The sequence below is a fragment of the Micromys minutus genome, assembly GCF_963924665.1.
Source record: "Micromys minutus genome assembly, chromosome: 22".
Classification (NCBI taxonomy): domain Eukaryota; kingdom Metazoa; phylum Chordata; class Mammalia; order Rodentia; family Muridae; genus Micromys; species Micromys minutus.
In genome coordinates, this window is record NC_137957.1 from 25,489,353 (window position 1) to 25,508,541 (window position 19,189).

General features: G+C 35.9%; 1 protein-coding gene across 1 annotated transcript in view; it reads left to right on the plus strand.

Annotated features, from left to right (window-relative positions):
• Nucleotides 1-19,189, plus strand: part of PTPRQ (protein tyrosine phosphatase receptor type Q) — a gene marked incomplete at its 3' end in the record, with an annotated part of 172,944 nt that overhangs the window by 48,845 nt on the left and 104,910 nt on the right. The window contains exons 18-19 of the mRNA XM_080935336.1: nucleotides 13,339-13,499; nucleotides 14,156-14,301. Of these exons, the coding sequence (XP_080791462.1) occupies nucleotides 13,339-13,499; nucleotides 14,156-14,301 (307 nt within the window). The remainder of the gene's footprint in view (nucleotides 1-13,338; nucleotides 13,500-14,155; nucleotides 14,302-19,189) is intronic.

A 19,189-nucleotide genomic window follows, 5' to 3' on the forward strand; every position in this document is an offset into this window, starting at 1 on the left:
ATAAAATTTTGGTGTTTCAAATCATACATAAAAGTTTTACTTAATTGGTTAATTAAAATTTATGTATATGAGTGATTTTCCTCCATGGATGTCTGTGTATTACATGTGTGTCTGGTGCCTGAGGAGGACAGGAGAGGTCATCAGATCCCCTAGAACTAGAGTTATAGATGATTGTAGACCTCCATGTGGATATTAGAAATCTACTTTGGCTCTTAAACACAGAACCATCTCTCCAGGCCATAAGATAAACTCTCAATACCAGAAGGTATATAAAAAACTGGCCAACACGCTTGACTTTCCTAATCAAATGCACACGCGCACACACATACCCAGACAAAACACACATAGCATGTTTACATACACACACTACAAAGACATACTTTATACACTGTTGAATTAAAGACAGTAAACTATCATTCACAATTGATTGAAATTTTACTATTATTTATTGAGTGAGTAAATAAAAAGTATAGTTATAAGGTTTAAAACTTAATCTCTACTCTCTTTTTCATCATAAGAATACTGCAGTTTATATGGAATGTGGTTACTTTGATAGGGTGACTATTTCACATAAATAAAATATATTCGAGAAGATTATCTATAATGAAATACATGTGAAATGACGATGAAGTAGCTAAAAACATATTTTTCAGTTTCCATCAACTTTTTCTAAGACATTTTCTGAAAGCTTTAGACAGTATGGCTATGAAAAGGTCATAGTTTTTTATATTTTTCTTCTTTTGCTATTATCAGTAAGTGGGAAGATGTGGGACCTTGAGCCAGAAATCCTACATAGCTCTCTGGCTAGAGATAAGGGAAACCTCTGCCATCTTTGCTTCTGGGTTCAGCTGGCATGTGTGAGCTCAGGCAAATGGATAGGGAAAAATCGGGAAAAAACAGTTTGGCTGCTTTGCTGTCTGTTTCCCTGCTTCTGCTACTGGCCTCTGAGGGTCAGGTGAGCTCAGATAAACAGATCCAGGAAGAGTTTTCAGTGTGGAATGGAAGAAGCTTTGGGAGAGGAATCTCTTCCCAATCGGAAATGTTATCAGCTCTGTAGAACAAAGGCTTTCAGGCACTGAAATGATTCTTATCTGCCTCTTTTACTCTCAATCCAAGCCCCCTTATATATACAGTTTTGAAATGGTTCAGAGTGTGAACTGAACTGGTACTCCCTATTGGTTTTGCCCAAGGGCTTGTCTACATATTAGGGGTGGTCTGGCTTCTGCCTGGAGCTTACATGACCTATGGTCACATAAACCTGCAGAGGAGGGACTTGAGGCATGGCTGATCCTACTTCACCTGTGGAGAAGGGAATTGGTGTGTGGCCGGTGCCTAAAGGGGCAGAGTGGTGCCTACAGCAAGAATTTCTGATTTTCAGGAGACTGGGAAGCTTCCTGCTGTCTCACTTATCATTCCTGGGGCTTCTGTTATCTCAACAAAGAATCAGGGTTGCCATTATGGCCTAAATCCCACAGGAAGGTATGTTACAGCTATCATCACTTAATGTACATGTATTCTGGATAGTGAGAGATAAGAGTTCTTGCTGGCTCTGATGTGTGATTCTATTAAAGCCATGGTTCTCAATCTTCCCAATGCTGTGTACCTCTAATATACTTCCTTATGTTGTAGTGACTGTCAGTCATGAAATTATTTTCATAGATACTTCATAAGTCTAATATCATAATGTCAATCTATGAAAGGCAGGTTATCTTATATATGACCCCTGTGAAAGGGTCATTAAACCTACAAAAAGGAACTACAGACAGGTTGAGAACTGCTGTTTAAAGGCTTTAAAAATGTTGTCAGGTACAGATCCCTAAGACAAAATTTCTTCATCTCCCATGATTCTCAGATTCCATTATCCTAGTTGCAATATTTACAAATTCTCACATATCTGTCTGTTTGGATAGTTTTTTCATCTTAGTGTGTTTTTGAGTTGAAAAATTCCATGTTAAGATTCTGGGTGACAATTTTCTTGCCATGAAGATTTGTTTACAAAATTCTTTATAAAGATTTCTTTGTACTTATTTTGTTTCTACTACCACATTAGACACAGTTTGTAGATGAATTACTCAGACTTCTATTTTAATCTTTTACAACTTAAAATAATTTGTTTCTCTAAAATTTTCAGCATGAAACAATGCGTGTTATATCAATATGATAAAGTAATATTCCCCCTCATTTATATCCACAAAGTATGTGTTTTCAATGATACATAGTCCTTGCTAAGGGCAAACATATTAATGAAACAGTATTATTAGAATATTATACATATATTCTTTCAATGCACTTGGAGTTGATACAAAGTGTTCTTATAAATCCAGACAAAGATAATTTACTTGATATATTCTTGAGTTCAGCTTGGATTTGTTTAAAAATTTTGCCTCTGTATGTGTCAGTAAAATTGAGGGGTAGTTTTCTTAAAATTGCCAAGGCAATACCCTTCAAGGTATATGTAAAAAACTATGGAGTAAAAGTAATGCTGTTATTCTAGCATATACATAAATCTTACCTTGAATATGTTTTATTTCTGAAACAGTATGAGAAACAATACCAAGTCAATGTTTGACAGATGTATATTAATGCACATATAAAAATTAAAAAATTTGTAGAACCTTAAAGTTCTTGTAGATTTGTTTAATATATAATAATATACCAATATAAAATAACTCAAAATGATTTGCTGAAGGTCTTTGTTTGGTGTTTTAAAGCAATTCTTGCACAGGTCTTTTTTAAATGTCATAGACACACACATGGCTTTCTACATGACTTTATATATAGTATAAACTATTCATAGTCCCATTTTTTGTTGCTTTTACAAGATGTTCATCCTATTAAAAAAGGACTTAATAGAATAAAGCAAGAAACACAAGTAGGAAGCTGAGGCGGGAGAACCATGAGTTTAAGGTCAGCATTGGATTCATAGTTATGCAATTATCTCAAAAAATTATCCAAAGTTTAAAGCATTTTTAATAAACTAACAGAAAGAATGGGACATTTCTTGACTGGAGTTTTCATTTTGGAATATTTTTAGTAAAGATAATTGCATAAGTCTGAGGTTATCTCAGTGGAGGCAGATTATGAAGAATAAAGTCACCATGATTCTTAAGACACTGGAAGGCAGCATTATAGAATGTACTACTGTGGTATGCTGAGTAAATGAAAGAAACAAGCTTAAGTAGATACAGTAGTTAAGTGCAAGTTCAAACAAGAGCTCTAGTAAGATCCCACCAAGTGGAAAACTGACTAGCAAATGCTAGTTTATATTATGAAGTGATATCATAAATAATAAAATAAATGAACATGAACACTATTTGGGTTATCAGTACTTAGTGAGAAAAGAAATGAGCCTATTGAAAAGTTTTTTCTTTTTTTTTTCAAATGTTAAATAATTATTTATTAACTTGATATAAAATATCATTTCTTTTTTGTTTCTTTTTTAACATTATTTTAAAATAACAAAAATAAGAGAAAAAATTTTTAAACATTTTAGCATAAATGTATACAAATACATTTTTGTTAGTTTTTTTTTTTTTAAGGTTTGATACTCTGCATTAAGGTCTTACTAGTTACAATGAGCAAAAAGTACATGTAAAACAGGATGTAACCTGGAATTAGTCAACGTTTTCTTGGTGTGTAAGGATTGAGCATAATGTTTTTATGTTTATTTGTTTTTTTGTTTTGTTTTCTTTTTTTCTTGAACTTCACACAGTCTGTGAGTTGTTTCTGTGGCAGTCCGAGCCTCTGGGGTTAGCATCCCACTATCAGTGACTGCATATTATGTCTGTTCTTTTGTGACTGGGTTATCTCACTCAGGATGACATTCTCTAGATGCAACCATTTTCTTAAGAATTTGATTAAGTCATTGTTTCTGGTGGCTGAGTAGTACTCCATTGTGTAAATGTACCACAATTTTTTGTATCCATTCATCTACTGAAGGACATCTGGGTTCTTTCCAGCTTCTGGCTATTATAAATAGAGCTGCTATGAACATTGTGGTGCATGTATCTTTGTTGTATATTGGAGTGTTTATGGGGTATATGCCCAGAAGAGGAATAGCTGGATCTTCAGGTAGTACTATATCCAACTTTCTGAGGAATCGCCAGACTGATTTCCAGAGTGGTTGTATCAGTTTAAAACCCCACCAACAGTGGAGAAGTGTTCCTATTTCTCCGCAGCCTCGCCAGCATCTGCTGTCATCTGAGTTTTGGATCTTGGCCAATCTGACTGGTGCGAGGTGGAATCTCAGGGTTGTTTTGATTTGCATTTCCCTGATGGCTAAGGATGTCGAGCACTTTCTTAGATGTTTCTCAGCCATTCCATATTCTTCAATTGAGAACGTTTTGTTTAGCTCTGTACCCCATTTTGAATAGGGTTGTTTGATTCTCTGGTGTATAGATTTTTGAGTTCTTTGTATACCTTGGATATTAGGCCTCTATCTGATGTGGAGTTTGTAAAGATCTTTTCTCATTCTGTTGGCTGCTGTTTTGTTTTCTTGACAATGTCCTTAGCCTTACAGAAACTTTGCAATATTCATTAGGTCCCATTTGTTAATCTTTGACATTAGAGCTTGAGCCATTGGTGTTCTGTTCAGAAAATTTTCTCCTGTACCTATGTGTTCTAAGGTTTTCCCTACTTTCTCATCTAATAGTTTCAGTGTATCTGGTTTAATGTGGAGATCTTTGATCCACTTACACTTGAGCTTTGTACAAGGAGATAAGAAAAGGGTCTATTTTTATTCTTTTGCATGTTGAGTGCCAGTTGGACCAGCACCATTTGTTGAATAGGCTGTCCTTTTTCCATTGAATGTTTACAGCTCCTTTGTCAAAAATCAGGTGACCATATACATGAGGGCTCATTTCTGGATCTTCTATTCTATTCCATTGATCCACTTGCCTATTTCTGTACCAGTACCATGCAGTTTTCAGCACAATTGCTTGTAACATAGCTTGAGGTCAGGGATAGTGATTCCCGCAGATGTTTTCTTGTTGTTGAGGATGGATTTCGCTATTCTAGGTCTTTTGTTATTCCAGATGAAATTGCACATTGATCTTTCCAGCTCAATGAAGAACTGGGTTGGAATTTTGATGGGGATTGCACTTAATCTGTAGATTGCTTTTTGTAGGATGGCCATTTTTAAAATTTTGATCCTTCCAATCCATGAGCATGGGAGATCTTTCCATTTTCTGAGATCTTCCTCGATTTTCTTCTTTAGAGGTTTGAAGTTCTTGTCATACAGGTCCTTCACTTGCTTAGTTAGAGTCACACCAAGATATTTCATTGTTTTTGTGACTATTGTGAAAGGTATCTTTTCCCTAATTTCTTTCTCCACATGTTTGTCCTTTGAATATAGGAACGCTACTGATTTGTTTGAGTTAATTTTGTATCCAGCCACTTTGCTGAACTTGTTTATCAGCTGTAGAAGTTCTCTGTTGGAATTTTTGGGCTCACTCAAGTACACTATCATGTCATCTGCAAAGAGTGATGTTTTTACTTCTTCCTTTCCGATTTTTATCCCTTTGATTTTCTTTTGCTGTCTAATTGCTCCAGCCAGGACTTCCAGTACTATGTTGAATAGGTAGGGGGAGAGTGAGCAGCCTTGTCGAGTCCCTGATTTTAGTGGGATTGCTTCAAGTTTCCCACCATTAAGTTGGATGTTGTCTGTTGGTTTGCTGTATATTACTTTTATTATGTTTTAGGTATGGACCTTGGATTCCTGTTCTTTCCAGGACTTTTAACATGAAGGGTTGTTGAATTTTGTCAAATGCTTTCTCAGCATCTAGTGAGATGACCATGTGATTTTGTTCTTTGAGTTTGTTCATATGGTGGATTACATTGATGGATTGCCTTATATTAAACCATCCCTGCATCCAGAGATGAAGCCTAGTAGGTCACGCTGAATTATCGTTTTGATGTGTTCTTGGATTTGGTTTGCAAGGATTTTGTTGAGTATTTTTGCATCAATGTTCATAAGTGAGATTGGTCTGAAGTTCTCTTTCCTTGTAGGGTCTTTGTGTGGTTTAGGAACGAGGGTTATTGTAGTCTCAAAAAATGAGTTAGGTAGTATTCCATCTGATTCTTGTGGAATAGTTTGGAGAGTATTGGTGTTATGTCCACAGTAAATATCTAATAAAATTCTGCACTGAACCTGTCTGGACCTGGGCTTTTTTTGGTTGGGAGGCTTTTGATGACTTCTTCTATTTCTTTAGGTGTTATGGGATTATTTAGATGGTTTACTTGGTCCTCGTTTAACTTTAGTATCTTTTATCTGTCTAGGAATTCATCCAGAATTTCCAACTTTGTGGAGTATAGGCTTTTGTAGTAGGATCTGATTATTTCTTGAATTTCCTCAGTTTCAGTTGTTATGTCTCCACTTTCCTTTCTGATTATTCACTGGATGTAATTGACATAATGCTGAATTAGCTTATCTTTTGTATCTGAACTCTTGCTTGCTGATTCAAATCAGTTGTTCTGACTGAAAGTCCTCTTCAAGCTGACTGATCCAATCTGGATTCCCCTAGTTTCTCACCGAATTTCTTTGAATGGTTTTTTACTAATTCTAACAATCTGTTCTAATCCTCTGGCTCCTCCTTATTCTCTGGCTTCAACTTCTTCTGCTGACCTGCCCTGCACTGCCTGAACTCACTGAAAACCTCAAGTATACTGCACTGTACTCATTGTACTGCCTGCAGCTGACTTAAAAAACTCAACTCAACTAAACTGGCTTCCAACTGACCAACTATTTCCCCCTGTACTGCTCATAATAGCTTCTCTTTCCTGTGCCGTTCTGAATAGAGCTGGGTACATTCTATCTCTGACTCATTTTGTCAGAACCTTCTCTGATTCATTACTTTGTCTGCTCTTTGAACATGGATGCTTCCTTCTACAAAATAACCTTACTTTCACTGTTAGATATTAGTGGTGTGTATTAGGGCATGTGTTTATTCTAGCCAGAGTCAAAGGTGTGTGGTGTGTTTGTGTTTCAACTGGATCACATAGACTAGGTCTTCAGATGTGCTCCCTTTTCAAAGAAGCCATGTTTCTGGATTAAATTTCCTCTCTCAGCCTAGAATATTTAAACAACAGAATGAGTTAATAAATTAGATATGTAGAACCAAGCATCAAATTAAGACTAACATCATGTAACAAAATATCAAATGATAAAGATTAGAATGAAGACTCACCTTATATTAAATTTCAACCTTGACTAGGAAAGTCTTTCTACTTATATGCATTTTCTAAAATGAGAAGATCTGTTTAGGTATAGCCAAGTAATTTTGGTATTATTGATTTTCATATGTTTCTTTTGTGAAAATTTATTATTTAGCATGAGCTTGATGTTACCAGAAACAATGAAATTGCAAAGAAGAATTGGTCTCATGATTTAGAATATTGTTTCTCAAGCTATGGATCATAACCCCTTTATGAGTTGAACAAAATCTTCATAGGGGTCAAATATCAGATATTCTACATACCAGATATTTATGTTACAGCTTATAACAATAGCAAATTTAGTAAAAAGTAGGAACAAAAATAATTTTATGATGGGAGACTACAACATGAATAATTATATTAAAAGTTCACTGTCTTACAACAGTTGAAAACCATTGCTCTAGAATTAGCTCTATAACCTAGGTGCTACAAAGTAGTCAGATAATTTACATGTAAAAATAGGAAGTAGCATTATCTTTAAGGCTGTACTGATGCTAATTCAAGACAAAAAGTCAGTGTCCTATTCTTAGAGAAGCCATATTGTTCCTAATGAATTGTTTTAGATTGAACTTTTTGCCCTTTCTGTGGCTTGAGGATAAAGTCTGTTTCTTATTGTATTGATGTCTATGATAGTTTCTCATATATTGTAGATGTTCAGTAAACCTGGAACACTCTTTTGAGTATTGGTTTTTTATATATTCATCTCTAAGTTAGCAACAACATCTATGTTTGTTTGGGATACACTCTAAAGAGAAACACTGTCCACTTGAAAAACTTCAATGGCATATAGGGAATTGTAGGGTTACATGTAGGGGGTTCCAGGTCTGTTCTACCACAGAGCTTGGCCTTTGGGAAGATGCGAAGTTTGACTGTACTCTTCCCAAACTGTCCCCGGGCAGGTATTGGGCATAGGACAGCTGCAGGAACACTGCTCCAGGGGTGGGGAAGCACAGTTTGAGGTGGGAGGAGGCTCAGGGTTGTCTGTTTTCCAGGCTCTTGGATACCCAGGTACTGCTGGATACCACTGAAGAGCTGAGAAGGACTGGGGGCCTGTGGACAGGATCTAACCCAGGGCCAAGGGGGAAGAGGGAGAGTTCCAGCTGGTCTTTAAATTGTCTGCAGTGGACTGCAGGCTCAGTTTGCTGGCAGCTGCAGCTAGAAACACAGGAAGGCCTTCTAAGGGAGATTAGACTGCAGATCTGTAGCAAAGGCCTTCTCTAGAGTTCCTGACAGTTTAGCGGTCTGGATGAAAAGAGATAGTCCATGGTTTTAAGACATTTATTGTCATGGCAAAAAGTGGATAGGTAAAACCATACCCTCTCTTCTCCGGGTGGGTCTGAGATTAAGTACTTTTTACAGGGAGGAGTATCTTGGGAAGAAGGGCTAATTGGCTAAGCCTCCAGGCCTTTAGGCTTCTCATTATAATGATCTGTCTTGAGCCTAGGTGACCTGTGGTCACGGCCTAATCTGTGGAAGAGGGGCTTGGGGCATTGCCCTATAAGACTGATGACCACAAATCTATGGAGGATTGTGGTTAGTGGCAGCAGCCTGATTACTTGGGAATTTTAGGGAAGCACCTACTAGCTCTGAGGGTCACCAAGGCTTCAATCTCTCTTGACTGGTAAGCAGGATACTTTTCACAGTCCCACAGGAAAGATGTGTAGCTTATTTTAAAAGTAGACTATAATGGCAACCAACAGATTGGGAAAAGATCTTGGCCAATCCTACATCTGATAGAGGGCTAATATCCAATATAGTTAAAGAACTCCAGAAGTTAGACCCAAAATAATCAAATAATTCTATTAAAAGTCGGGGGATAGAGCTAGACAAAGAATTCTCAACTGAAGAATATTGAATAGCTGAGAAGCACCTAAAGAAATGTTCAACATCCTTAGTCATCAGGGAAATGCTAATCAAAAGAACCCTGAGATTCCACCTCACACCAGTCAGAATCGCTAAGATCAAAAACTCAGGTGACAGCAGATGCTGGCCAGGATGTGGAGAAAGAGGAACACTCCTCTGTTGCAAGCTGGTACAACCACTCTGGAAATCAGTCTGGCAGTTCCTCAGAAAATTGAACATAGTACTATCTGAAGACCCAGCTATATCACTCCTGGGCATATACCCAAAAGATATTCCAACACATAAGAAGGACACATGCTCTACTACGTTCATAGCAGCCTTGTTTATAATAGCCAGATGCTGAAAAGAACCCAGATGTCCTTCAACAGAGGAATGGATTCATAAAATGGGGTACATTTACACAATGGTGTACTACTCAGCTATTAAAAATAATGACTTTATGAAATTCTTAAGCAAATGGATGGAACTAGAAGCTATCATCCTGAGTGAGTTAACCCAATCACAAAAGAACACAGAGGTATGCACCCAATGACAAGTGGATATTAACCCAAAAGTTTCCATTACCCAAGATACAACCCACAAACCACATGAAGCTCAAAAAAATTGGGAGATCAAAAAGGGAATGCTTCAGTCCTTCTTATAAAAGGGGAACAAAATATTCACAGGAAGAAATACAGAGACTATGTTTGTAGCAGATCTTGAGGGAAAGGCCATCCAGAGACTGTACCGATTCATCCCAAATAATGCCACTAAACCCAGACAATATTGTGGATGCCAGGAAGTACATGCTGACAGATGCCGGATATAGCTGTCTCCTGAGAGGCTCTGAGCCTGAGTAATGCAGAGTCAGATGCTCTCAACCAACTTTTGAACTGAGAATGGGGTCCCCAATGGAGGAGTTAGAAAAAGGACAGAAGGAGCTTATGGGGTTTGCAACCCCACAGGAAGAACAACAATATCAACCCAACCAGATCCCCCAGAGCTCCCAGAGAATAAACCACCAACCAAAGGGTACACATGAGGGACCCATGGATTCAGCAACATGTGTAGCAGAGGATGGCCTTATCAGGCATGAACTAGAGAAGAGGTCCTTGGCCCTATGAAGTCTCAATAGGGGAATGCCGGGAAGGGGAAATGGGAGGGAGTGGATGGTTAGGGGAACAGTCTCACAAAGGCTGAGAAAGGAGGGAGGGTATAGGGGGGTTCCACAGGGGAAAACAGGAAAGGGAATAACATTTGAAATGTAAGTAAAGAAAATATCTAGTTGAAAAAAGTGGACTATATATCATGGATAAACAGTTGAGTATATCTCTCATGGTCAGGGACATGCAAACAAAAATTAGAGAATTTTGTCATATTAGGTTTGTAGAAAAGTTAATAGTATCCATATCAACAATGAAAATTCCAACAATAAACAAGGAGATCATGAATGTATACTCTCAGATATTCTCGACTTAACTCCTGCAATAATTTAAAAAATCAGAATGGTAATCATTGAGAAAAGGCAATTACTAAGACAAGACTCAGAACCATTCGACTCTATGGGTCACAAGTTTAAAATGCAGAACTAAAATGACCATAATGAAGGGATATATGTAGAGAAATAATCACAGTTTTATCGTTAATAATAGCTACAGAAAGATAAATGAGATCATCCAATATTCATAAAGACAATAGCTAAGAATTCATGGTATGCCTATGTTAGGTATTTGCAATGAAGAAAGTTGTCCAATGTTTTTTACTAATATATGAGACAATAGAACTAACATAATATACACAATAACATTTATGTGGAACTCTATTAGATGTTAAACTAATAAGTACAGAACACAAAATTAAAAACCGACCTAGCTAATACAAGAGTAATAATCACAATTGCAGTGATGTCAAATCTTGTAGGAGTCAATCCTTTAGGGTACAGATTTGCTCACTGATGGCTTCTCAGAGACAGAGATATTGCACTCAGTCCAGAGATTTGTGTGCCCCTCACAAACTATCAGCTATTAAGAGTTGAGGAGCCAGGCTTGTTGAGTGACACCCCCCTTTCTTCTTTACTTCCTCTTTGTTTGTTTGTTTGTTTGTTTGGTTTTTAGTAAACCATTCGAATGAAATCATGATCTCTACAAATTTATTTAAGTTTATTAATTTTTCTACTTAATTTCTTAAAATAACATGATACTATTTCTGAGAGAGTGTATTAAATGGTACTCTTTGTTTCTAGTCACACACTCTAAACTCATATTGTTTTCTATCATCATAAGTTACCCATTTATTTTTTCAGATACCAGGGGTTACATTTGGATTAAATTGATGCCTCTGTAACAGCAAAGATAGAACAAAATGTATCCCTATAGATACAATTAATCCTGTTATTCTCTTAAACATTGCAGATTCAAATGTTTTACTGATAAAGAAACATCCTCTATTCACAGGGGAAATCTACTTACTTTCATGTTTTCAAATAAGAAAAATATAAGACTGTAGGAGACATCACATTTTGAGATACTACTCTTTCCATATATATAAATATATTAATTTTCTTGTTCTTAGGAACCACATTTTTGTAAATAGATATTTTAAGACTACTATGTAGGTATATATTCTTGGATTTACATACTAATTAATACTCAATTCAAAACAATGAGAACTGAGTTAATGTGTCTAAAAATATAATTATATTGCTACACTTTTGCAACACTTTAATGGTTTTCAAAAATTATTTTCCTTGTTAGATTTCTATACTTACTTAGGAAGTTCTCAGTCTATATTCATTTAGTTTATTTCTTTGTCAAAAGTAGCATTTTTAAGTACCTTGAAGATTTTAACTAAATAACAGGTGCCATTTCTTCTCTTCTGTCTTTTTGTAAACTACACACTTTGTTTTGGGTGGCATTTCTATTAAATCATTATATGCATATATATACATGCATACATGCATACAATCAAACTTCCCTTTCTGAATATATATCAGTAATTTCAGCACTTGTGCCATGGAGGTGGGAGATTCCAGAGTTTACAGACACCATGAGTTTGAAGCATACCTGGGCTACATAAAACCCTGCCTCCAAACAAACAAAACACAAGGAGATGTTTTTGCTCAGTACTGTTTATTTACTTAGTTGGATTGGCCTAGAAGTAAAACTCACCCTTATACAACATGTGAAAAAGAATTTACCTGACAAAATAATAACATAAATATGATTTTGCCAACATTAGAATGAAGAAAATATGTGAACAACCAAAGCATTGAGGTTCCAAGTGTGCTAAAGTAACTTTGAACACACAGCATTCCTAGATGTCTGGCTTGGTCCTCTGTTAGAGGACAAATACTGGAGTAACAGGCTGAGAATATTGCTAAGAGCTAAAGTGAGTGGACAACAATTACACAGGATCAGAGTTCAGATCTCAGCACCCATGTTGGGCAGCTCAAAACTACGGAAAACTCCACCTCTAGAAGATCTGATATCTCTGATCTCCACAAACCCATCTCTCACATGTTCACACCCACAGAGAGAGACTCATGCCTACTCACATGTACACACCCACAGAGATTACAAATGAAAAAAAAAACACGAGCAAAATGAATTAATAAAGGAGAGATTCTATTCCTACTACTACTACTATTACTGCTACTACTACCATAACTACCACTACTACTACTAGTAGTAATTGATTCATGGCTCACAGTTTCAGGAGTTCAGTCAATCACTGCACAGTACATGGTTTTCCAAGAACATTTCACCTCATGGCTGCCAGGTAGAAGAATGAGCTAAATATTATTTGCTTTAGACATTCTCCTTTCTACAGTTTTTCAACCCAGGTCTTCAAACTTTGGGACAATGCTACCCATGTCCATGTTATTGTTCCTCAATAGTTAATCCTCTCTAAAGATACATTCCCAGACATATCCAGAGGGATACTTTTCCTAGGTGCTTCTCAGTTTTATAAAGTTAGGCTATCCCAAGATCTACATTACTGAAATTGTTCCATGCCACTTGCTATTATAAACATTTTATTCAATTACTAAATACACTTGAAAGATAATGAATCTGATTTACAGAAGTAGTCTGAAATTTACTATTTTTAAATTTTCTGAATAAGTGGCATTTTTATCAAGTTAAACCAACAAATTACTGTAAACCACTGCTGCATGTTTTTGATGTACTAATCCTGAGATATATGTGGTGGCATTTATTCTGAATGACATTTTACTTTTTTTTTTTTTTTTTTTTTTTTTTTTTTTTTTTTTTTTTTTGGTCTCAGGGATAAATCATCACTAAAAGCTGTTAATGTAACTGAAACATCCCTGGAGTTGCTAGACTTGGACTATAATGTTGACTACAGTGCCTATGTGACAGCTAGCACTAGATTTGGTGATGGGAAAGCAAGAAGCAGCATTGTTAACTTTCGAACACCTGAGGGAGGTGAGTTCTTAGGACCTCAATCAATCCGAATAATGTTCAGCTCAAAAGGCATCAGATATCACAATGTATTACTAAGCCTAAAACCCATCCTTAGCTGGATGCAAAAATTGTGTCTGCTTCTACTTCCTATGTGTGTGCTGTTGGGGGATGGAAGTTATCTGTCTATGCTGGGATATGAAATCTCAGGGTTCTCACGTGAAGCAAGGAGTTCATGGGTTGATTCGGCACAGGACTTAACATGTGGTCAGCATTTCACCTGAAGGTTAAATGTGGCAAAATTAAATACATTAACTTTCTCCTTGCTTTTAGCTTTTATGGCTTCAAGACTGTCCATCAAAGTAAGATTTCCTAGTCATGTGTTTTGTAATAGAATTTGGCTAGGATGCTATTTGCAAATCAAGAGCAGTGGCAATCCTTTAGAGCTTTTATGAGTGGGAACCTGTGCTCTGTAACTATCATATGGCAAAAAAGTAGAAGCAAAGCCCGGTGTGTGGTATCATTTCATTTCTGACACTCAGGTAGATGCTATTCCTAATTTTATACTTTAAAAATTGACAATTACATCCATTTTCAATTTATCAGCTGCTGCAGAACTCAAAACACTTCAACTTAACTTCTGGCCATGATGCAAACTTTCTGAATTGCTTGTTTTATAGAGCCCAGTGATCCTCCCAAAGATGTCCACTATGTGAATCTCAGTTCCTCATCAATAATGCTCTTTTGGACTCCTCCTGTAAAACCTAATGGAATCATACAATATTATTCTGTTTATTACCAAAATACGTCAGGTACTTTTGTTCAGGTAAGAGCTGTGGATTTCTTTTCATGACCTCAGTATTGTTAATATTGTAGACTATTTGTATTGATAACTCTCTCTCTTTCTCCCTCTCCCTGTCTCTGTCTTTCTGTCTCTCTGTCTCTCTGTGTGTTCTATGCCTCTTAGTAGCAATGAAGCAGGCTTCACATAAAGAAAATTGAATTCTATTTTCTACAGTAACTTTTCTCTTTAAATAACAATGGTTTCATTTACTCTGATCTACTTCTTAGCTAAAACACACTTTAATTTTGTTTGTATGCAACATAAACAGTTTCAGTTGTTAAATATTCTTGCATGTTTTAACAACTTCTTTAAGTTTTTGAAATTATAATTATATCATCTTCTCCTTTTCTTTCTTCTTTCCAAATCATCTCATATATTCTTTCTAACTTTCTTTAAAATCCATGACCTCTATTTTTAACTTATCTATATATCCTTCCATTCTTCCTTCCATCCATCCATCCTTCCATTTATCTATCCATCCATCCATCCATCCATCCATCCATCCATCCATCCATCCATCTATCTATCTATCTATCTATCTATCTATCTATCTATCTATCTACCTATCTGTTATATGTATAATTCCTAATAGATAAGTATAACCTGCTCAGTATTTATACTGTTACTTGTATGTATGTTTTCAGGGCTGATTACTTGATTTGAATAACTAGTTGATGTGTTCTTCTCTAGAGAAGACAATTTTCCCCATCTTCCACATTGTTTAGTTTCCTGCAGTTCTCTGCATGGGGCCTCCCAGACTTTCCCTTGTCACTTTGACATGTCTGCTGATATTGTCCTTGTTCAGTTCTCATTTGGGCAGTCACATGGATGAGACTTTGATGATATATCTTCTGACATTAGTGAGAGACACAATCTTATAGCAAACTTTTGTGATTCTCCAGCTCTTTTGATCTTCACTCATTTTTGCTGTATTTGTTGTGTCTGGCCTTTACCACTGTGTGTTAGGTTTGGTTGTGCTTTTCTGTAAGGGTATATTTTGAAATTGAAGTTACATTAATGGGGGCTCAGGACTATGTCTATTTTATTTGTGGTTTTAAAGACAAATATTTAGAATATAGTATATTGTCTTCAAGTAAAATATTTTTTTAACATTGAGGAGAGAGTTTTTATAGTCACAATGACATTATTATTGCTTACCATCAGATATAAAAAAGACCAGTGGGCATATCATTATTAGTCTGTGAAATGTAGGTCATGGGATTGTAGTTTGCAGAGAGGAAATGTCTTGGAAATGAACATAGAAGCAATGAAAAAGTCAAGATGAATTTAAGCTAGAGAGATATTTTCAATTTTGCACAAAATTGTTATATCATTTCTCTAGATTAAATATTTTTCATATTTTCACAGTGGTGTAATTCAGTCACAGACAGGGAGTTGGAATATCATCTGGGAAACAGGAATTTAACCGAAGTGCTGTAATATACAGCATAAGGTTTTTACTAGGAGACATGTCTTGCTGAATTGATTGTGACTGTAAATTCTTATTTCTGGGTGTTATCCTAATTAAAAGAAGATGGCAGATACTTTGGAATTGCCCAGTTCTATTTGTTGATTAGGATGTTTAGCTTAATCAGAGTCAAGACTTCTGACTGACAGTTTCTAGGACTAGGCTGGCGTATGCCTTGTTATGTTCATCTGTATCTGAGTGTGGTCTACCAAGGAACTGAACAAGTGCAGATCTTTGCAAACCACCTCAGCCAAAGGCATCAGAACCAAATGTCCAGGAAAGGCAAAGCATCGGGACCCAATGTCCAGAGAACAATTCAATAGTCACATTATGTCCTCTAAATGGAACGATATAACTTTGTACCTAATAAGAAGCCTACTTTATAAAACATATGTAAATACAGATTTATATGTAATTATAGACACAGATATTTTAATCAAATGCCTTAAGCGCAAAGACTAAAAGAAGGTCTGTTTTGTTGTTGTTGTTGTTGTTGTTGTTGTTTGTTTTTTGTTTTTTGTTTTTTGTTTTGGTCCATGTACATCAAGCAGATCTTCTCTTTATTTGGAAGCTGATAAGAAAGAAGACAATTATTTCTCACCACATATTTTCTCACGAACTTAACATTATTTCTCCTTACCATGAAAAAATTTCAACTTGAAGATTTTTCCTATTTTTATGCATTTTAAAAAAGCACCACAAAATTTTTGTAGTTTGAAATCTGAGCAATGGTTTTTCTTCTATCCAATTTACTTGCAATTTGTGCACAATTACAGTTTGGTTTTCATTGTCTGTAACTGCACCTTATGTTTGAATATCTACCTACGGAGTCAGTGTAAGCTTCTAAACCTATATACTCATACTGGTATATATATATATATAGCATGGTCACATTTCAAATCATCTGTCTTACAACATGTTATCTCCTATTAAGTAACCTTAAGAATGCTTTTAAGCATGACAGCTGCAAGGGGGCACAGGCTAATGTTGCTAAAACATTTTAGAAGTACAGTCTCATGTTGCTTGACATTCATCTAGGCTTTAATGCACTCCTAAAATTAATGTCCAAAGTATCATATCTTCTTTACCTGTTGTTGTTTAAGTTGGTGGAAAAAAATACACGGTGTGGAAAATTATGAAGCAGTTTGTGTATATTAGCATTTACCTTCTGTTTTCTTCTCCCCGTGGAACTGGGTGGAAAACCCCCACACTTCACATGTTTTACTTGCTTACTATTCTAGACATCTGGTCTAAGTCTTAGGTCTCTACTGTTACAGCTAACATCTTGAAAAAGTGGGACATCACTTATAATTGGATACTAGCCCCAGAAAGCTCTGAATACCCAAGAAACAACTCACAGGCCATATGCAGCTCAAGAAAAACAAAGGCCAAAAAGTGAAAGCCTCAGTCCTTCTGAGGAAAAATATAAGTGTATAGCACCCTCTCAGAGTGTGATACACCTCGACCTTAAATCATTAATAATCCAAGAGCTAAGAATATAGCCTTGTGGCAATTTTTAGTATTCAAGAATCATTATGTTTACTCTATACACACTAAGAAAACTATGACTGTTTCAATGCATACTATCAAACTTCTAAGAGAATTAAGTATTGACAAAAATATATTCATATAGTGTTATGCCAAAATGCCTTTAAAAATCTGTACATGTATCTCTCTTTTTTAAAAATAAAGTTGAAAAGGGGAAAAAAAGAAAAAGTGGGACATATAACATTTATATTCCCTATATGTTCCCTGAATGACTTCATGCATAGGTTTGATGATCAATAAATATTTTAATTGAGATAACATAAAATTGTTGCCATGGACCAAGATTTTCAGCATTTAGCTAGGATTTAGAAGCATTTGAACATGGACTGACATTGCTTTGTTGTGCTTTCTTGAGGACTTTGCACGTTGCTGCTGTTCAGCCATCCTCCTTAGTTCCTTCAGACATCACACATTGTGTTTATTATGGAAAATTAACTCTTGTTCATTTCCCACTAATGTGTCACGTTTTCATAATGTGTCTGACAGAATGCCATATGTATTTAAGAGTGCCAAAATAAGTTTTTTTTGATAACAAAATCTGGAAGCATCTGTAAGGTACTTTCTTGGCCATGTTTCCCTGAATAAAGTATTGAGGTTTCATTAGATAACTGGAGCCAAAAGACATTATAAAATAAAAATTCGAGGTGAGGAAATAAATGGAAACTTTACCTGGATAATCTCAAAGATTTTATGAATTTGTTTTGTGTTTATGCGCACTAAGCCATACACCCAACAGGAATGAACTTTCAGCAATGCAAATAATCAATTACTTATTTGTGATGAAATTTTAGATAACTAGAATAAATTCTATTTCCCTTCAAAACCTTCTAAAATCCATTCAAATAATTTTCAAGTAATTAATGTGTGTAAGTGGTGCTTGTATAAGTCAGCCATTCTGTCTGTAAAGTTGAGGGATTGGAAAGCAAGTATCTCATATGTCACATTTTCTGAGTAACTGTTACATGGCTTTAAGAAGTCTATTCTCAGAAAAGACACCACGAAATCAAAGTGAATCTTTGTACTGACAGGAGTTTAAACTCCCAGGGACTAAAACACCAACCATTGAGCACACATTGAGAGACTTATGGCTCCAGGTGTGTATGTAGCTGAAGATAGCAGTGTCTGGCATCAATGTGCGAAGAGGCCTTTGGTCCACAGAGAGCATGTATTCCCAATGTAGGGGAACGCCAAGGCAATGGGGTGGATAAGGTGATTAGGAGGGAGTGCACCTTTATGAAGACAAGTGGAGGGAGAGGGGGATGGGAGCAGGGTGGGGGAACAGGATAACATTTCAAATGCAAATACAGAGAGTATCTAATAAAAAATTGTCCACAAAATGTACTGAATTTTAAATTGTAGAATCATTCAGACTATAAACTTAATCAAATATAATATCCCACATTAATTATTTAAGCAAACTATTCTTGATTTTATTGTGATTAAGCACAGTATTAATTTGTTTGTGTGTATCATTGGAGTCTAGTCCTCAATAACTCTTTATAAAGTGAGAACAGTTATTTCTATTTTATGGTTAAGGAGGGAGAACATTTGAGATTATATATTTATTGGTCTAGTCATGTACTTTGGTACTTGAGTTTAGGTCTGTAAGATTTAAAGAGATTTGTGCACATTTTATGGTGCATTTTTTCTCCTTGTGCACAAACTTCCTTATAAAAGTATTGAGACAGGGTCTCATTACATAGCCCAGGCTACTGCAAGTCACTAAGTAGTGAAGACTGACTTTGAACTAGGAATTTCCTTTATCCATTTTTTTCTGGTGTTAAAATTACTAGATGTACCACTGTAGTGACAATCTTGTAGTTTTCTTTTTTTGTTTTTTAAACAGAGAAACAT